At 37.8% G+C, this 13,251-nt stretch overlaps 1 protein-coding gene across 1 annotated transcript in view; it reads left to right on the top strand.

Annotated features, from left to right (window-relative positions):
• The window catches only part of BACH2 (BTB domain and CNC homolog 2), a 201,838-nt gene extending 189,816 nt beyond the window's left edge, over positions 1-12,022 (top strand). Inside the window, exons 5-6 of the mRNA XM_032217059.1 lie at positions 6,469-6,675; positions 7,904-12,022. Of these exons, the coding sequence (XP_032072950.1) occupies positions 6,469-6,675; positions 7,904-8,383 (687 nt within the window). The 3' untranslated portion in view covers positions 8,384-12,022. The remainder of the gene's footprint in view (positions 1-6,468; positions 6,676-7,903) is intronic.
• The last annotated feature ends 1,229 nt before the right edge of the window (positions 12,023-13,251 follow it).

Here is a 13,251-nt window from a genome sequence, read left to right as displayed (position 1 = left end):
AGAGAAAATCACAGTAAAATATATAGTTTTGCTTTTCAAGATCACGACCATCTTCAGCTTTGCCTTCAGTCACTTGGATAGGAGACCACAAAGAAATCCTCCCTCAGCCCCTTAGAAATAGCTGTCCTTTAGATCAGTGGTCTCCAACCTTGGCAACTTTAAGACTTGTGGACTTCAACTCCCAGAGTTTCTCAGCCAGCTTTGGGTAACAGTGACATGCAGTCAGGGGAGGCAGGGCCTCATCACTGTCATCATGAAAAGAAAAGAAAAAATTAAAAGGAAAAAGGCTGTGCTAGTTGCTGCCAGAGTCACGGTGGATGACTCTGCTTAGTGCTTAACTGTTTAAAAAAACCTCTTAAAAAATGCCCTCTCTCATGAACTTTTAACTGGGTGGGAATCAGTGATGTGCGGTGAGGTTTATGGCTGGTGAGGCAAAAATAAAGCGGCTCTTGCCTGCCCCACCGCTATGTCCGACATAGCGGCGGGGCAGGCAAAAGCCACTTTCTTTCTATGTCGTACATAGCGGCGCGGCGGGCAAAAGCCACTTTCTTTCTTTTTGCCTCACCAGCCATAAACCTCACCGCACGTCACTGGTGGGTAATGATATCCCTTGCTATGAAGGAGTTAAACTGGTGGTCATTTTTAAACATGTCTGTCCTTGGTTGCAAATTGAGCTAACCAGTAAGTCAAGTTTTTTAATTTCAAGTTTTTGGGCACCTAGAAGGTAGCTCAATTCGGTATATTCCTTGAGTGACTATCATTCATTTCAGCCAGAGAAATCTGAACTTTTTTTTTCCCCTCACAACATTCAAATTAGATCATTGCTAGGCATCCTAGATGAGGTTGCCTTTGAAGGCAACTCAGAACTTCAGATTATAAAACATGAAGAACGTATGGTTGAAATGCTTTTCCCCCCATTGATAAAACTGCTCTTCAAATACAGAGTTAATCTTAACTTTAAAACCTTTTGAACTATGTAAATAAAGGAATTATACAGCCCTAAATGAACATGGACAATGCTTTGTCAGAGTTGAGACAGGCAATAATAAGAAATAGGAACTGCTAGTTTTTACAGGAGATGCCGCCAAAGGCTTATCTAGTTTAGGGAGCTAAGGAAAAACACCTGCATAGCCCATGATTGATGTTCATGACTATTTGGAAACATTACTTGTATATTTCAGGAAGTTCTGGACTGTCTCTTATGTAGCAGTCTCCCAAGAGAGGAAACCCCCAGATCAACTTATCTATTCAGTTTCATTTTTAATTTATTGATTGAAAAGATTTAGCTGTCTGTTCATCATTGTAGTATTTCACCCACTATGCAACTTGCTGAGAATAGCTGTGATACTGGAAGTATGTAGATAAAATTCAATGCTTCCATGAATTGAAGCATTTATTAAGAACATTCTCCCAAGGTTATCTGTAGCTGAGCATTTGAAAAGATAATGTACCTGAAAAATATTTTGCGTCTTCTATAAAAAGAATATAAAGGGAGACATTTAAATATAAATCATTAACATGTACAAACTTTTTTCTCTCACTTGTTGGTGGTACTTATAATGCCATGAAGACCTGTTACTTTTTTTAGCCCTCACCATTTTCCGTCTGGACATGTCACAAAACTCTTGCTCAAATTGACCAAAGTTTATTTTTTATTTTTCAAACATGCTCTTTATTTAGCTTACATACACCTGACTTCAAGGTCTTTCAAATGTTTGACATCTTTTTTTAAAACACAAAACTAGGCCAGACTATATAAATAACGTGTATAAACAAGAGGAATTGATCTACTGCTGATCAAAAGATAACAGTGGAAGCATAATTGGGCTGAGTACAAAACCTTTTTTAAGAGAATCTCATAAAGATGCAAACTTTGGAATAAATATTCCTCTCTTTTTTGCAATTTTGTGATTTGGACTGACTTCTATTTATTTATTTGGTGCCTCAAAGTCATTGTTGAATCCTTTCAATGGACTAGCAGTTAACCTGCAGTTTTCTTGGCAAATAAATGGCTTCCTAGGGCTGAGAGAAAGTGACTGGCCAAGGTGACTCAGCTGGCTTTGAGCCTAAAGCAAGATTAGAATTTACCATCTCCCAGTTTCTAGCCTGGGGCCTTAACCACTACATTAAATTGGCTCTCTTAGTCACTTTGCATTATTTAACTTTATCCTGGATAATTGAAACAGATTTCTTAAGCAGAATCCCATATATTGTAGTGTGCTCTTCCCCCCCCCCCCTTTGTCTCGGTGTATAGATAATGTGTGTGTTATTGGAGCTCATAGGACTGGAAAAACATTTTAAAAAGCATATCTACTCTTACTTGATCCTTACCTTGTATTCAAATCTGAACATAATGTTCAGATATTCAAAAGAGCAACCAGCTACTAACATAGCTTGAGTCTTCTGCAATCAGCTGATTTCTAGTTTTGCTATGGAAAGACGATTTCAACTTACAAAAGTTGAAATTTATTGTAGAAGTAAGGAAATGCAAGGAATCAAAATCAGGCCCAATGCTTTGCCTCTGTCAGGATCAGCAGTTACAGAGACATTGAAAGCTACTCTGTCACAGAAGAGACTCCATCCCAGCTCAAGAATATAAGGAGGATATAATAACACTGCATTGTTGTATACTGCTTTTTAAAACTAAGCTACAGTATAGAAATAAAAATACATCCACGTGCTTTGGGCTACCCCAAAACTATTTAATTTCAGTTCAGCCTAAGGCTCTAAGTTCTCTTTTAAAATGTCAGAACATTGTGGTAAACCACATATCCCATCCTGCACTAGTTGGTGAACTTGTCTACATATTATATTAAGCCATGGTTTGCGCAACCTTGTTTTGTTGACTAAATCCTAACTGGCTGTGTGTAAACAACGTGCTAGACAGTATTTCATGGCTCAATGGCTATTGTAACTGTGCTGCTCCAGTATGAGGCCAAAATAAACCATATTACGACTGACCATCCAGACTGAACTATGTGGTTGGTCTGTTCAGAAATTAACCCCCAAGCATAAGTGTTCCTGCCATGTAATAAAGGCATAAGAAATTGCATAAACTTTGAAATTTGCACTTAGCTTGGCCTTTTAACTCTGTCAAAGGATTGACCTTTGTGACGCAAGGTGAGAGTTCTTTTTTATTTTCTGTACTATTGAAAAGCAAGGCTGCCAATGACTCCTTCTTGTGCATAGATGACAGCCTTTGAGGTGCATAATCACCAGTGCTTAGAAACATATTTCGGTCTTTATATTATTTATTTATTTATTTATTTATTAAATGTATATACTGCCCATCTCACTGTCAAGCGACTCTGGGCGGCTCACAACATCATAAGAACAAAAATGCAAGAACTTTAAAATGTGCAGACATTAAGAATTAACAATTCTTAAAAATTGTTACCTAAATTGTACCTAAAAAAATTAGGTAAATTAAGAACCAGTATACAAACCAGGTGGATGTGAGGTCGTGGTCTTAATCCACTAACCAACTCCAGCGTTAAAGTTCCCATTGGGGCCCTCGGCCAAGCTGGGTTTTAAGGCCTTTTCAGAAGGCCAAGAAAGTGTGGGCAGAGCTCCATGTCAAGGGCACCTTATTTCAGAAGGCAGAAGCCACGGGAAAAGTAAAATCAGTAAACAGTAACAGTAGTCTTGCATCCGTAGAATTCAAGGGATTTCAGTAGAAATCCCCTCCCTGAGATTTTAAAATAATTGGTGTCCCATCTACCGTCTTTTCTAAATATCGGGGATCTTGTGAAGGAAACCAAGTTGCAATGGCATATGCTTACTGTACTAACCTCCCATAGAATTAGGAGGGAACATATGTTGAACATGAGCATAATTAGGCAGAGTCTAAATGTTTCAGACTAAAATGTATGAAGAGAGAAAATAGGCACTCTTCCTATCTCAGTCTGTAAGCATAATGGTCCACATCACCATGTCTAAGGTCAGACTTTGTATATTTAACAGAACATTGTTTAATTGTGGGGCGGTGACCATTTCTGGTGACTCATGTCACAGTAATGCGACCTGTGTACTGTGTGTTTGTGTTTATACAGTTTCCCAGGTGGGACAAGAAGGTGAAGGTTCACAGACAGACAATGTGAAAAGAAGTAATATATTCATGGGATAATGAATCAAGAAGCAACTGGACTGTCTGGTTTTTCGTTGAAAACATTTTGCTTCTCACCTAAGAAGCTTTTTTTTCCAGCTCTGAACAGATGGTGGGGAATGGAAGGATTTATAGTCCTTGCAGACAGCTGAAAGTGTGCAAATGACCAGCTGTCCTCAAGGGTATAAATCCTTCCATTCCCCACCATCTGGTCAGAGCTGAAGAAGCTTCTTGGTTGAGAAGCAAAACATCTTCAAAGAAAAACCACAAAGTCCAGTTGTCTCTTGAAAAAAGGACCTTTGGGACAGCCATGACCTGGATGACTGGGAATCTCCATAGACAAGGCCGCTTTGGCATTCATTCATTCACTTCTCCACAAACAAGAACAGTAATATAATATAACTAATATACTTGTTTGCCCATGATATTAGGAGGGGGGGGGCGTGATTTCTTGTTTGTGGAAAAGTGGGTGAAAGGATGCCAAACTACATGGCCTTGTGCAATATTTATCAAACAAAACCAGGCAGAAGGATTTCTATTGGTTGTGAGAGTTGCTTATATTGCAGTTTTCATGGCTGTGTAAGGGGCAGACTTGTGTCCAAGCCATCAAAATCTATTCTCATATATCAAAGGTGTTTTCTCTTGGGAAGTCTGAATTAGAAAAGGGATGTGTGAGCCATATCTGAATATAGTCTTTCTGTCATTGTGAATCTTAAAATACATGGCGCCATCTACTGGGCATATCAATATAGACAACACGTATCTATGATATACTGAGATTTTGAAAATTAATTGGTTCTTTGTGATAGGATCAAAGGCAAGAATAACAACCCCGGAGGGTGAAACTGAAGTCAATTTAATGTCCCTTTGCAAAGTAAATTTCTCTGTAAATCTCAAAATAAAGCTTTAAGTTAACCTTCTACTGTTAGGTACCCATAACTTTCTACTGTTAGGTATTAAAAACCAATGGTTATGATTGATAGCCATTAAAAAAACCTATCCTCAATGAATCTGTGCAGCTAGCTGTATTTTGTTTAAAAAATATAATTATGTAAACCAGAAGCCATCACTATATGACATGGTAATAAAATTTAATTATGCCCTCAGCTATCAGTCACTTCACATATTGATCAGACATTGGAGGATGATTAATCTTTGAGTGTAATCTTTTGTTGATCATACAAGTTGGACTTTTCTACATTTTTCTCCCTCCTTGCGCATATTTTTGTGATATAGAACAACGCAATGCATAAACAATATTCCAAATATATATTGCCAAAATGCCATCCACATATTCATCGTCAGAATTTTTTTTATTATTTCATTTACTTGTTCATCAATACTGCAGATTCAGCTGACATTTTTAATGAACTGTCTGTCTATATTCCCAACACTTTTTTCCAGAGTAGTCTCTAAGAGGATGTAAAATATCCATTGTGTAAATTATGCCATCTTCTGAATGTCCTTCATGCATTTAGATTCTTGCTTCTGAATGCTTTCAATTTCCCTCTAAATCAGACCTTTTAAAGCATCAAGGTACCCAGTTTTAATAAGGCTACTTCAGAATAATAGCAGCATAGTTCCGTTTTGAAAACATGCATTACTAACTACAGAAAGTGTTTTCTTCTTTATGAAAAGCAATGATAGCAATAAAAGAATATTTTAATATTTTATTAGACTTGGTTTTTAATTTTTTATGAATCATTCTTTTATTAGAGAAACTGCCTTGACTTTTCTTACCACCCAGGGTCATATGATTATAGTGGTAGAAAAAATATTGTTAATAATGGGATAAATATATTTTATCACAACATAGAAGAGCATGAATACGTAAACAAAATAAATCTTGAGGATTTGTATCATCATCTGAATCCACCATGAAACCTTTTACGTCTTATTCTGATGGATGATTTATTTACTGGCTGTCAAATTGGACGATGTATGGTTTCATTGATGGAGAAATAAGCACAACTAAATTCAACAATTAGCATAACAGATATATAACCTCAGTTAAGAAAAAAAAGTACCACAATTTTTATTTTAGGATTATTCTTTAGTATGAAGTATTATTCTTTATACTTTTAATTATCATCCATTCTTTGAACTGGAACCTGTACTTTGAGGAGGACATGAAAAATCTCATTTATCTGTACCAAGCTGTTTGTACTTGATAGTATTGCTGATTTTATTGTATAATAGTCATTTACACTGTTAGGATAGCTATTTCTTAAAGTTGCCTACAATGCAACAGTTAATATTTGAACTATATTCAACTATGTTATTTGAATAAAAGAATTATTCCAAGTAACCTATTAAATTCTTTGTTAAATAAACAGTCTGCCTTTTCCTTTGTTTTACCTCAGGTGAAACTTCCCTTTCCTGTAGATCAAATCACAGATCTTCCAAGGAATGATTTCCAGATGATGATAAAGATGCACAAATTAACCTCAGAGCAATTGGAATTTATCCATGATGTTCGGCGGCGCAGTAAAAACCGAATTGCTGCCCAGCGCTGTCGCAAGAGAAAACTGGACTGTATTCAGAATTTAGAATGTGAAATCCGCAAATTGGTAAGCCTAAAGAAATATTAAATACCATTATTTATTAAATATCTCACCTTATACTGATCATTGACCAAATTTAATAAAATCCATTTAATTTATTTTGCCTTGTCTTTATAATTTATACTAAATATTAGGGCTTATTAAACATGTTCCATCATCTATTTAATACACTCCACATTCGCTTAAACTTGAACAAAATGCATCAAGTAACTTCTGATCATATTTAGGGGTGATTGAGTCCAGGTCAACTCCTTAAAATTGTATGGATATAACGTTCCCCATCTCAGCCTTTCTCCCCTAATAATTCATAGCTTTTCTAAAGACAATTCTGTCATCACAAACATATATCTTATCTGTTGACTTGGCTTCTTCTCTTTCCCTGATCCTAGTGCTTTCTTCTAGTCCGTCATCTGTTCATATTATATACCCGTATATACTCGAGTATAGGCCGGCCCGAATATAAGCCGAGGCACCTAATTTTACCACAAAAAACTGGAAAAGTTATTGACTCGAGTATAAGCCTAGGGTGGGAAATGCAGCAGCTACCAGTAAATTTCAAAAATAAAAATAGATACCAATAATGTTTTTGAATATTTATTTCAAAGAAAAACAGTAAACTAGCTCTGGGACATCGTTATGTGGCTGCTTGCCATAACAAGGAGGAGGTGGGACGTCGTTGCAGAGCGGCAGGAGGGGGAGGAAGGGGAATCGTAAGACAGCCCTGCATTACATTAGAACGTGAGGAGGGGGGATGGTGCGGTGCGCGCTGCGCGGCAAACTGACACAGAGGGAGGGGAAACTCACAGGGGCGCCAGGCCATTCGCGAGCGTCACCCAGCGGCATGGCCCCGCCCCTTTTTCTCCTCCATTTCGGGCAAATTTTTCACTGACTCGAGTATAAGCCGAGGCGGCTTTTTTCAGCCCAAAAAGTGGGCTGAAAAACTCGGCTTATACTTGAGTATATACGGTATGTGTTTCTGATTGCTGAATGTTGCCTCAAGAGAAGAACGGCTCTTTATTTTGCTCCAGATTAGTTCTTCCAATCCATGGTTCTCCTATTAATCTGAAGATCTATTATCTATTTTATGCCTTTGCTTTTCCACTGTCTAGTCTAGCCAAACTTCTGGCATCTCATTCTGGATAATATGCCAATCAATTAATACCTGATTTTGACATTCTGAAGCCTGATGTGCCAAACCTCTCTTTAAAAATGAACGCTGTTCTGTATTTGACAGGTTTGTGAGAAAGAGAAACTTCTCTCAGAAAGGAACCAGCTGAAAGCATGCATGGGAGAGTTATTAGATAATTTCTCCTGCCTTTCCCAAGAAGTCTGCCGAGATATGCAGAGCTCCGAACAGATCCAAGACCTTCACCGATACTGCCCTGTGCTCAGGCCTATGGATCTTCCAACAGCAGCTAGTATCAACCCTTCATCAGGTGGAGTGGAGCAAAATGTAGTGACATCCCAGTGCATCGGAGAAGGCTTGCAGTGTTGTTCAGAACAAAGCCCAGTGCAGCAGCTGGGAGCCCACTGGCTACCCAACAACATTTCTGACAAATGTGCTGCAAGAGGACTGGATGGAGTTGACCAAGTTACTTATTCTGAGCAGGAGCTCCCTCCAGAGCAGAACAACCAAGCAGTGACCATGGATTTCTGTCAGGAAATGACTGATAAGTGTACAACAGATGAGCAGCCTAGGAAGGAGTACACCTAGTGTTCGGTATACCTTTTACATCACACCTAGCAAGGTCTCTTCAGTCAGTCAGTAGCCACGATCATTTGTTGTCTATATTGAAGATCATACTTGGTGCACACTACAGTGGTCTTAGCAGCAATACTGTTTTTAAGTATTCCATCCTCTCTACAAAGCAGGAGTTTAACTTCTTCACTATGGTGCTATCCCATGCTCAGGCAGGGGAACAAAGCAGTGGCAACACTGTCTGATTCTTTTTTATTGTTGTTGTTATTGTTACTGTATTTTAATTTCAATATTCAACAGGGATGGACATAACACCTCTGAGGATCCAAACGCAGCTTTTTCTCAGTGGCCCATGTCACAAAACCCTAACTCAGGAATTTCCTCTGAATGTTCAATTTTTCATTGAAGACAGCTTCTTTACACATCAAAGTTTTATAGCTAAACTGTACATATATACATATATATATATATATAGTATATATATAAAAATATATATCCATATGCAAAAAAAAAAAAAACCCTGCATGGCTCAGAATTTCCTCATGAAAACAACTGGAATTTTAAATTTCTATTGTATAAAAAATTCCAACATTCCTTTCTTGGTCTATGCTAGAAGTAACTTGTATATGTTTTAATATTTTCCCCCACCACTCAGTTCACTGTTCAGCAATATCATCTAGTTTGTACTTTATTTATAAAGTTTCAATGTTGGAAGCTTCTTTGAATTTTTAATCTGGGACAGTGTTGGTGGCACCCCTAACTTTTTCTGCCCGTTTGAGCAAAGTGGGTTTTATTCTTATCTTTCTCACAGATACTGTATAGCAATGGTCAATTTTGCCACTTGCACTGAGTTTTGGATCAAACCTCATTTCATAAATGAAGTTGTGACTTTGGTATATTTCAAATATTTTATTCATTGCTTTTTCCTTTAATTCAACAAACTAGGAAAAACAAACCTCAGGAGTTGATTATGTAATGAATTATTAGTCTTGCCAAATATGAAATTCCTCTTAATAGTGTGAATTGGGCATTTTTGGTATTTATCTTTGTTTATCCCTTTTTTTTTCTTTTCCAAATTAAGCCAAATGGTATAGTGCAGCGGTTCTCAACGTGTGGTCTGTGGACCTCGGGGGGGGGGGGGGCTAGGTCCTCACAGGGAGTCACGAAGGCTTGAAGAATGAGTTAAATCTTATGATTGAAATCATGAGTTAAGTCTTGGTGGTTTGTGGTCATAGTCTGTGGCCACAAAAGGTATTTAAAAGGGGTGTGTGGTAAAGAAAAGGTTGAGTGTACATTACCAATGCTGAGAACTAAGGCAGCTTTCTCCATCTTGGATATGGTGACTGGAAATAGTGAAAGTTGTGCAGTGCATCCGAAGGATACCAAGCTGAGGAAAGATGGTGTAAGGCAAAATTGCTTCGATTCAGTGGCTTTATGTCAATCAGCAAAGCTTAAATCAAGGCCTCCACTCCAGATCTTAACTTGTGTTACTAGTGTTTATTTTTTTTCCTCCAATGGTTCTACTGGCTTCGCTGTATAATCCCCCTTAATGCTGCCTTAACACAGATGCCGATTGCAGTGATATATTAGGATTTACTATTCTGGCCTGTACTGGCATCAGTTCTAAACTGCTGATTCAGTTGCTCTGAGAAATGAAAAACAGCATCCATTCACAGAATGGCAGAGAACAGAGAACCGTATTTAGAGCAATCGTGAATCTTAAAAAGTTGAAAAATATCTCCTTGTCAACAATAGAATATTGACCAATATAGAAGACATGAAATGTGAGTGAAGGAATAGTTGCTAAAATATTGAAACCTCAGTAATCCTTGACTTACAACTGGTCCTCACATGACCATGGCAACATCTCGAGGATCACATAAACCTAATTTGGGCACATGGTAACCAGCATGTATTAACAGCGGCTGCAGTGACTTGAGGTCACATGCTTGCCATTTCCAATCTTCCCAGGGCACCTTTGACAAGCAAAGTCAATTGGGGAAGCCAAATTCACTTTAATGATCATATAATGCACTTAACATCTGAGGTGATTCACATAACCATGCCAAAAAGTCATAACATCAGGCGCAACCTGCTTCACAACCATCTTGTTTAGCAATGGAAATTTCGACCCCAAGTGTGGTTATAAATTGAGGACTACCTACCTGTATAAAAACATTCACTCAACTCTAGCTGATTTGCATTGAACAATGATTATGCAAAATTACTTCCAAACATAACTACTCCCTCTCATGAAAACATTTTTCCTATTGAAGTATTGTACAGGTAATCCTCAACTTACAACGATTCGTTCAGCAAATCACCCTCTGAGGCACCCCATGCTTTGCCTGATGCCTGCATGAGAAGAGTGAGGAGAAGAGTGGGTGCCTTGCTTAATGATGGCAACAACTTAATTCTGGGCTCCAATGTCGTAGGTCGAGAAGTACCTGTAAATGGAAATGATCTGAAAGGAGCATTGATGTAATTTCAATGCATGCCAACAAGATTTATGCAGGATATTTCTTTCTGGTGGATTCTGTCCTTCTGTTTTTAAAGATTACTTTTTACTTTCACTATAACCTTCTCTGCATTAGAAGGTTATTGTGAAATGTTATGGTATTAGGCTGTATTCTAAGGTGGCATTTATCATTTACAGATTGGTCTTGTTTATTGTGTATTAGACCTTATGGAATAACCACGCACAGTGTCGAGGCAGACAGCTTTTCTGAATGCCACGGACAACACTTTCCTCAAAGATACTGTTTACATTCAGAGACAGTCCCTCACTCAGCAAAGCAGCATTGTTTTCCCAGCAGAGGAATCAGCATCTTTTTCAAATGAGGGGTAGGCAGACAAATAGCTGTTCCTGTTCCTGCGGTAGACTCCACATTCATTGTACTCTTCCTGCAGCGTATTCTACATTTATTGACTGAAAAGGGTGAGGGCATCCCTATGTAGGATGGAGATACTATATGTTTAGCATATATTATTTAAATATTAAGCATTTGTGTAAAACGAATAAACTTATTACTAACTGTAGAGTAATGTTTTAGATGGGGACTTCCTTTGAAAATATAACTTTTCAAATAAAATATTTGGGGTGAGGAATTATGTAGATATGAAGGGTAGGCGTTGTAAATCAGTTGACTTTGCAGAACTCTTGACTGCTTCACAGAGAACTTAACTTCAGTGATTACAGTCAGTGATGGAAGCTAAGATTTCAAGCAACATGTGAATGTCATTATATTTTTCACAGCCATTGAGAATACTTCATTTTTTATCCTGTTGGCAGTATTGTTCAATACTTTATTTTTTGTTTTAATAGCTGTAAGTGGCCTCTAAGTTGTATTTTTTGTGGGTATACAATTCAGGATGTTCCAGATGGAGAACTCCTTTTTACTATCCATCATTATTTGGCTATTTTTTTAAAACTTTTTCTTTCGAACAATGAAAGAAATGATAGGAAGGGAAAATAAAGAAGAAATAGAAAGCATGATTGTACATAGAGATTCCCTCCCTTCAAATAAAATTTCATAAGCAGGGCTAAGTAGCTACAAAATAAAAGCTTCGGTTCCACCACCAAACCATGGACGACAAAATCGCGCTCGACGAAAGCACGTACGTGATGTCATCACAGCGCGATGAAAACATCGCGCTGTGATCGATAAATGTAAAAATAAAGCGAAAACTTTACCCTAACCCCCCCAAACCTAAACCTAACCCTTAACCTAACCCTAAATCTAACCCTTAACCTAACGCTAAACCTAACGCTAACCCTTAACCTAACGCTAAACGTAACCCTAACGCTCTAAACCTAACCCTTAACCTAAACCTAAACCTAACCCTTATCTTTATGTGAATCGGCTTGCTTTAATTTTAATTTTATTTCAATTTTTAATTTTTTTCGTCGCGCTGTGATGACGTCAAATGCGCACTTTCGTTGAGCGTGCTTTTGTGGACCGCAGTTTTGACGGGTCACGAAAAGCTTCATCTGGCAGCATCTCACACTAGATTCTAAGCACTTGATATAGAGATTTACTATTAATACCAACTCACGTGCAAATGGTACTTTTGACCTCATTTTATTGGTTTACATGTAATGGACAAAACATGTTCTACAGTTATTGTATTGACCTGGCTCTCTCACTGATTCAGAGCCTTTTTCTCCTTTTCCTCCTCCTGTTCTACCTCCACCTCCCCTTCTGTTTTGTTTTTTCTTTAAATCCACTTTTCTGTGGTTTCAACCTTTTTGCTTTCTTTATGTTTGCCTCTTCATTTAGAAGTGACTAATGTGTATATTAGCTTCTTTGGACACACTATTGTGTATGGTTTTTCAGAACCACATATGACTCTTGGGTTAACTTCTTAGGAGAATTACTTTCAGAACTGGACCCAAATTGAGATATTTGAACTGCATTAGGCTAAAGGAAAATTAGGGGGGGGGACAGGGGGACGACACAACTGACCAAAAATTTTATTTTTAGATAAAAGTAAGCATGCATTATGCAGCAGCAAAGAACAGTACCGGTTGTGATGAAGGAATGGATGCGAGGTCTTGTTTTTACGTTCCCATGCTAGTCAGCCGCAGCTTTTGCACTGAGTAAGGAAAGTGCAAAGAATATATATTTGGCCCTGTCCAGTCTGCATATTCTCCTTTTAATTTGCCTTTGCTGTGCTTTCTATTGCCAGAAAACCTCATTTCATTTAGGCATCTTCTACTTTTTGTCAGGTGAATATTACACTTACATAAATATTTTGCTAGGGGGTGCCTTGAACAAAGTTGAAGTTCATTGAAACCTGATTCTGGAACAAAAAGGCTAGTTTTGGGGGAGTTTTTTTGTTTTAAAGATTCAGTCAGATTCCCAAAATATTCTGATATTTAT

This window comes from Thamnophis elegans, chromosome 4, assembly GCF_009769535.1.
Source record: "Thamnophis elegans isolate rThaEle1 chromosome 4, rThaEle1.pri, whole genome shotgun sequence".
Lineage (NCBI taxonomy): Eukaryota > Metazoa > Chordata > Lepidosauria > Squamata > Colubridae > Thamnophis > Thamnophis elegans.
The sequence above is the reverse complement of the archived record's forward strand: the minus strand, read 5'-3'. Positions and strand labels throughout refer to the sequence as shown.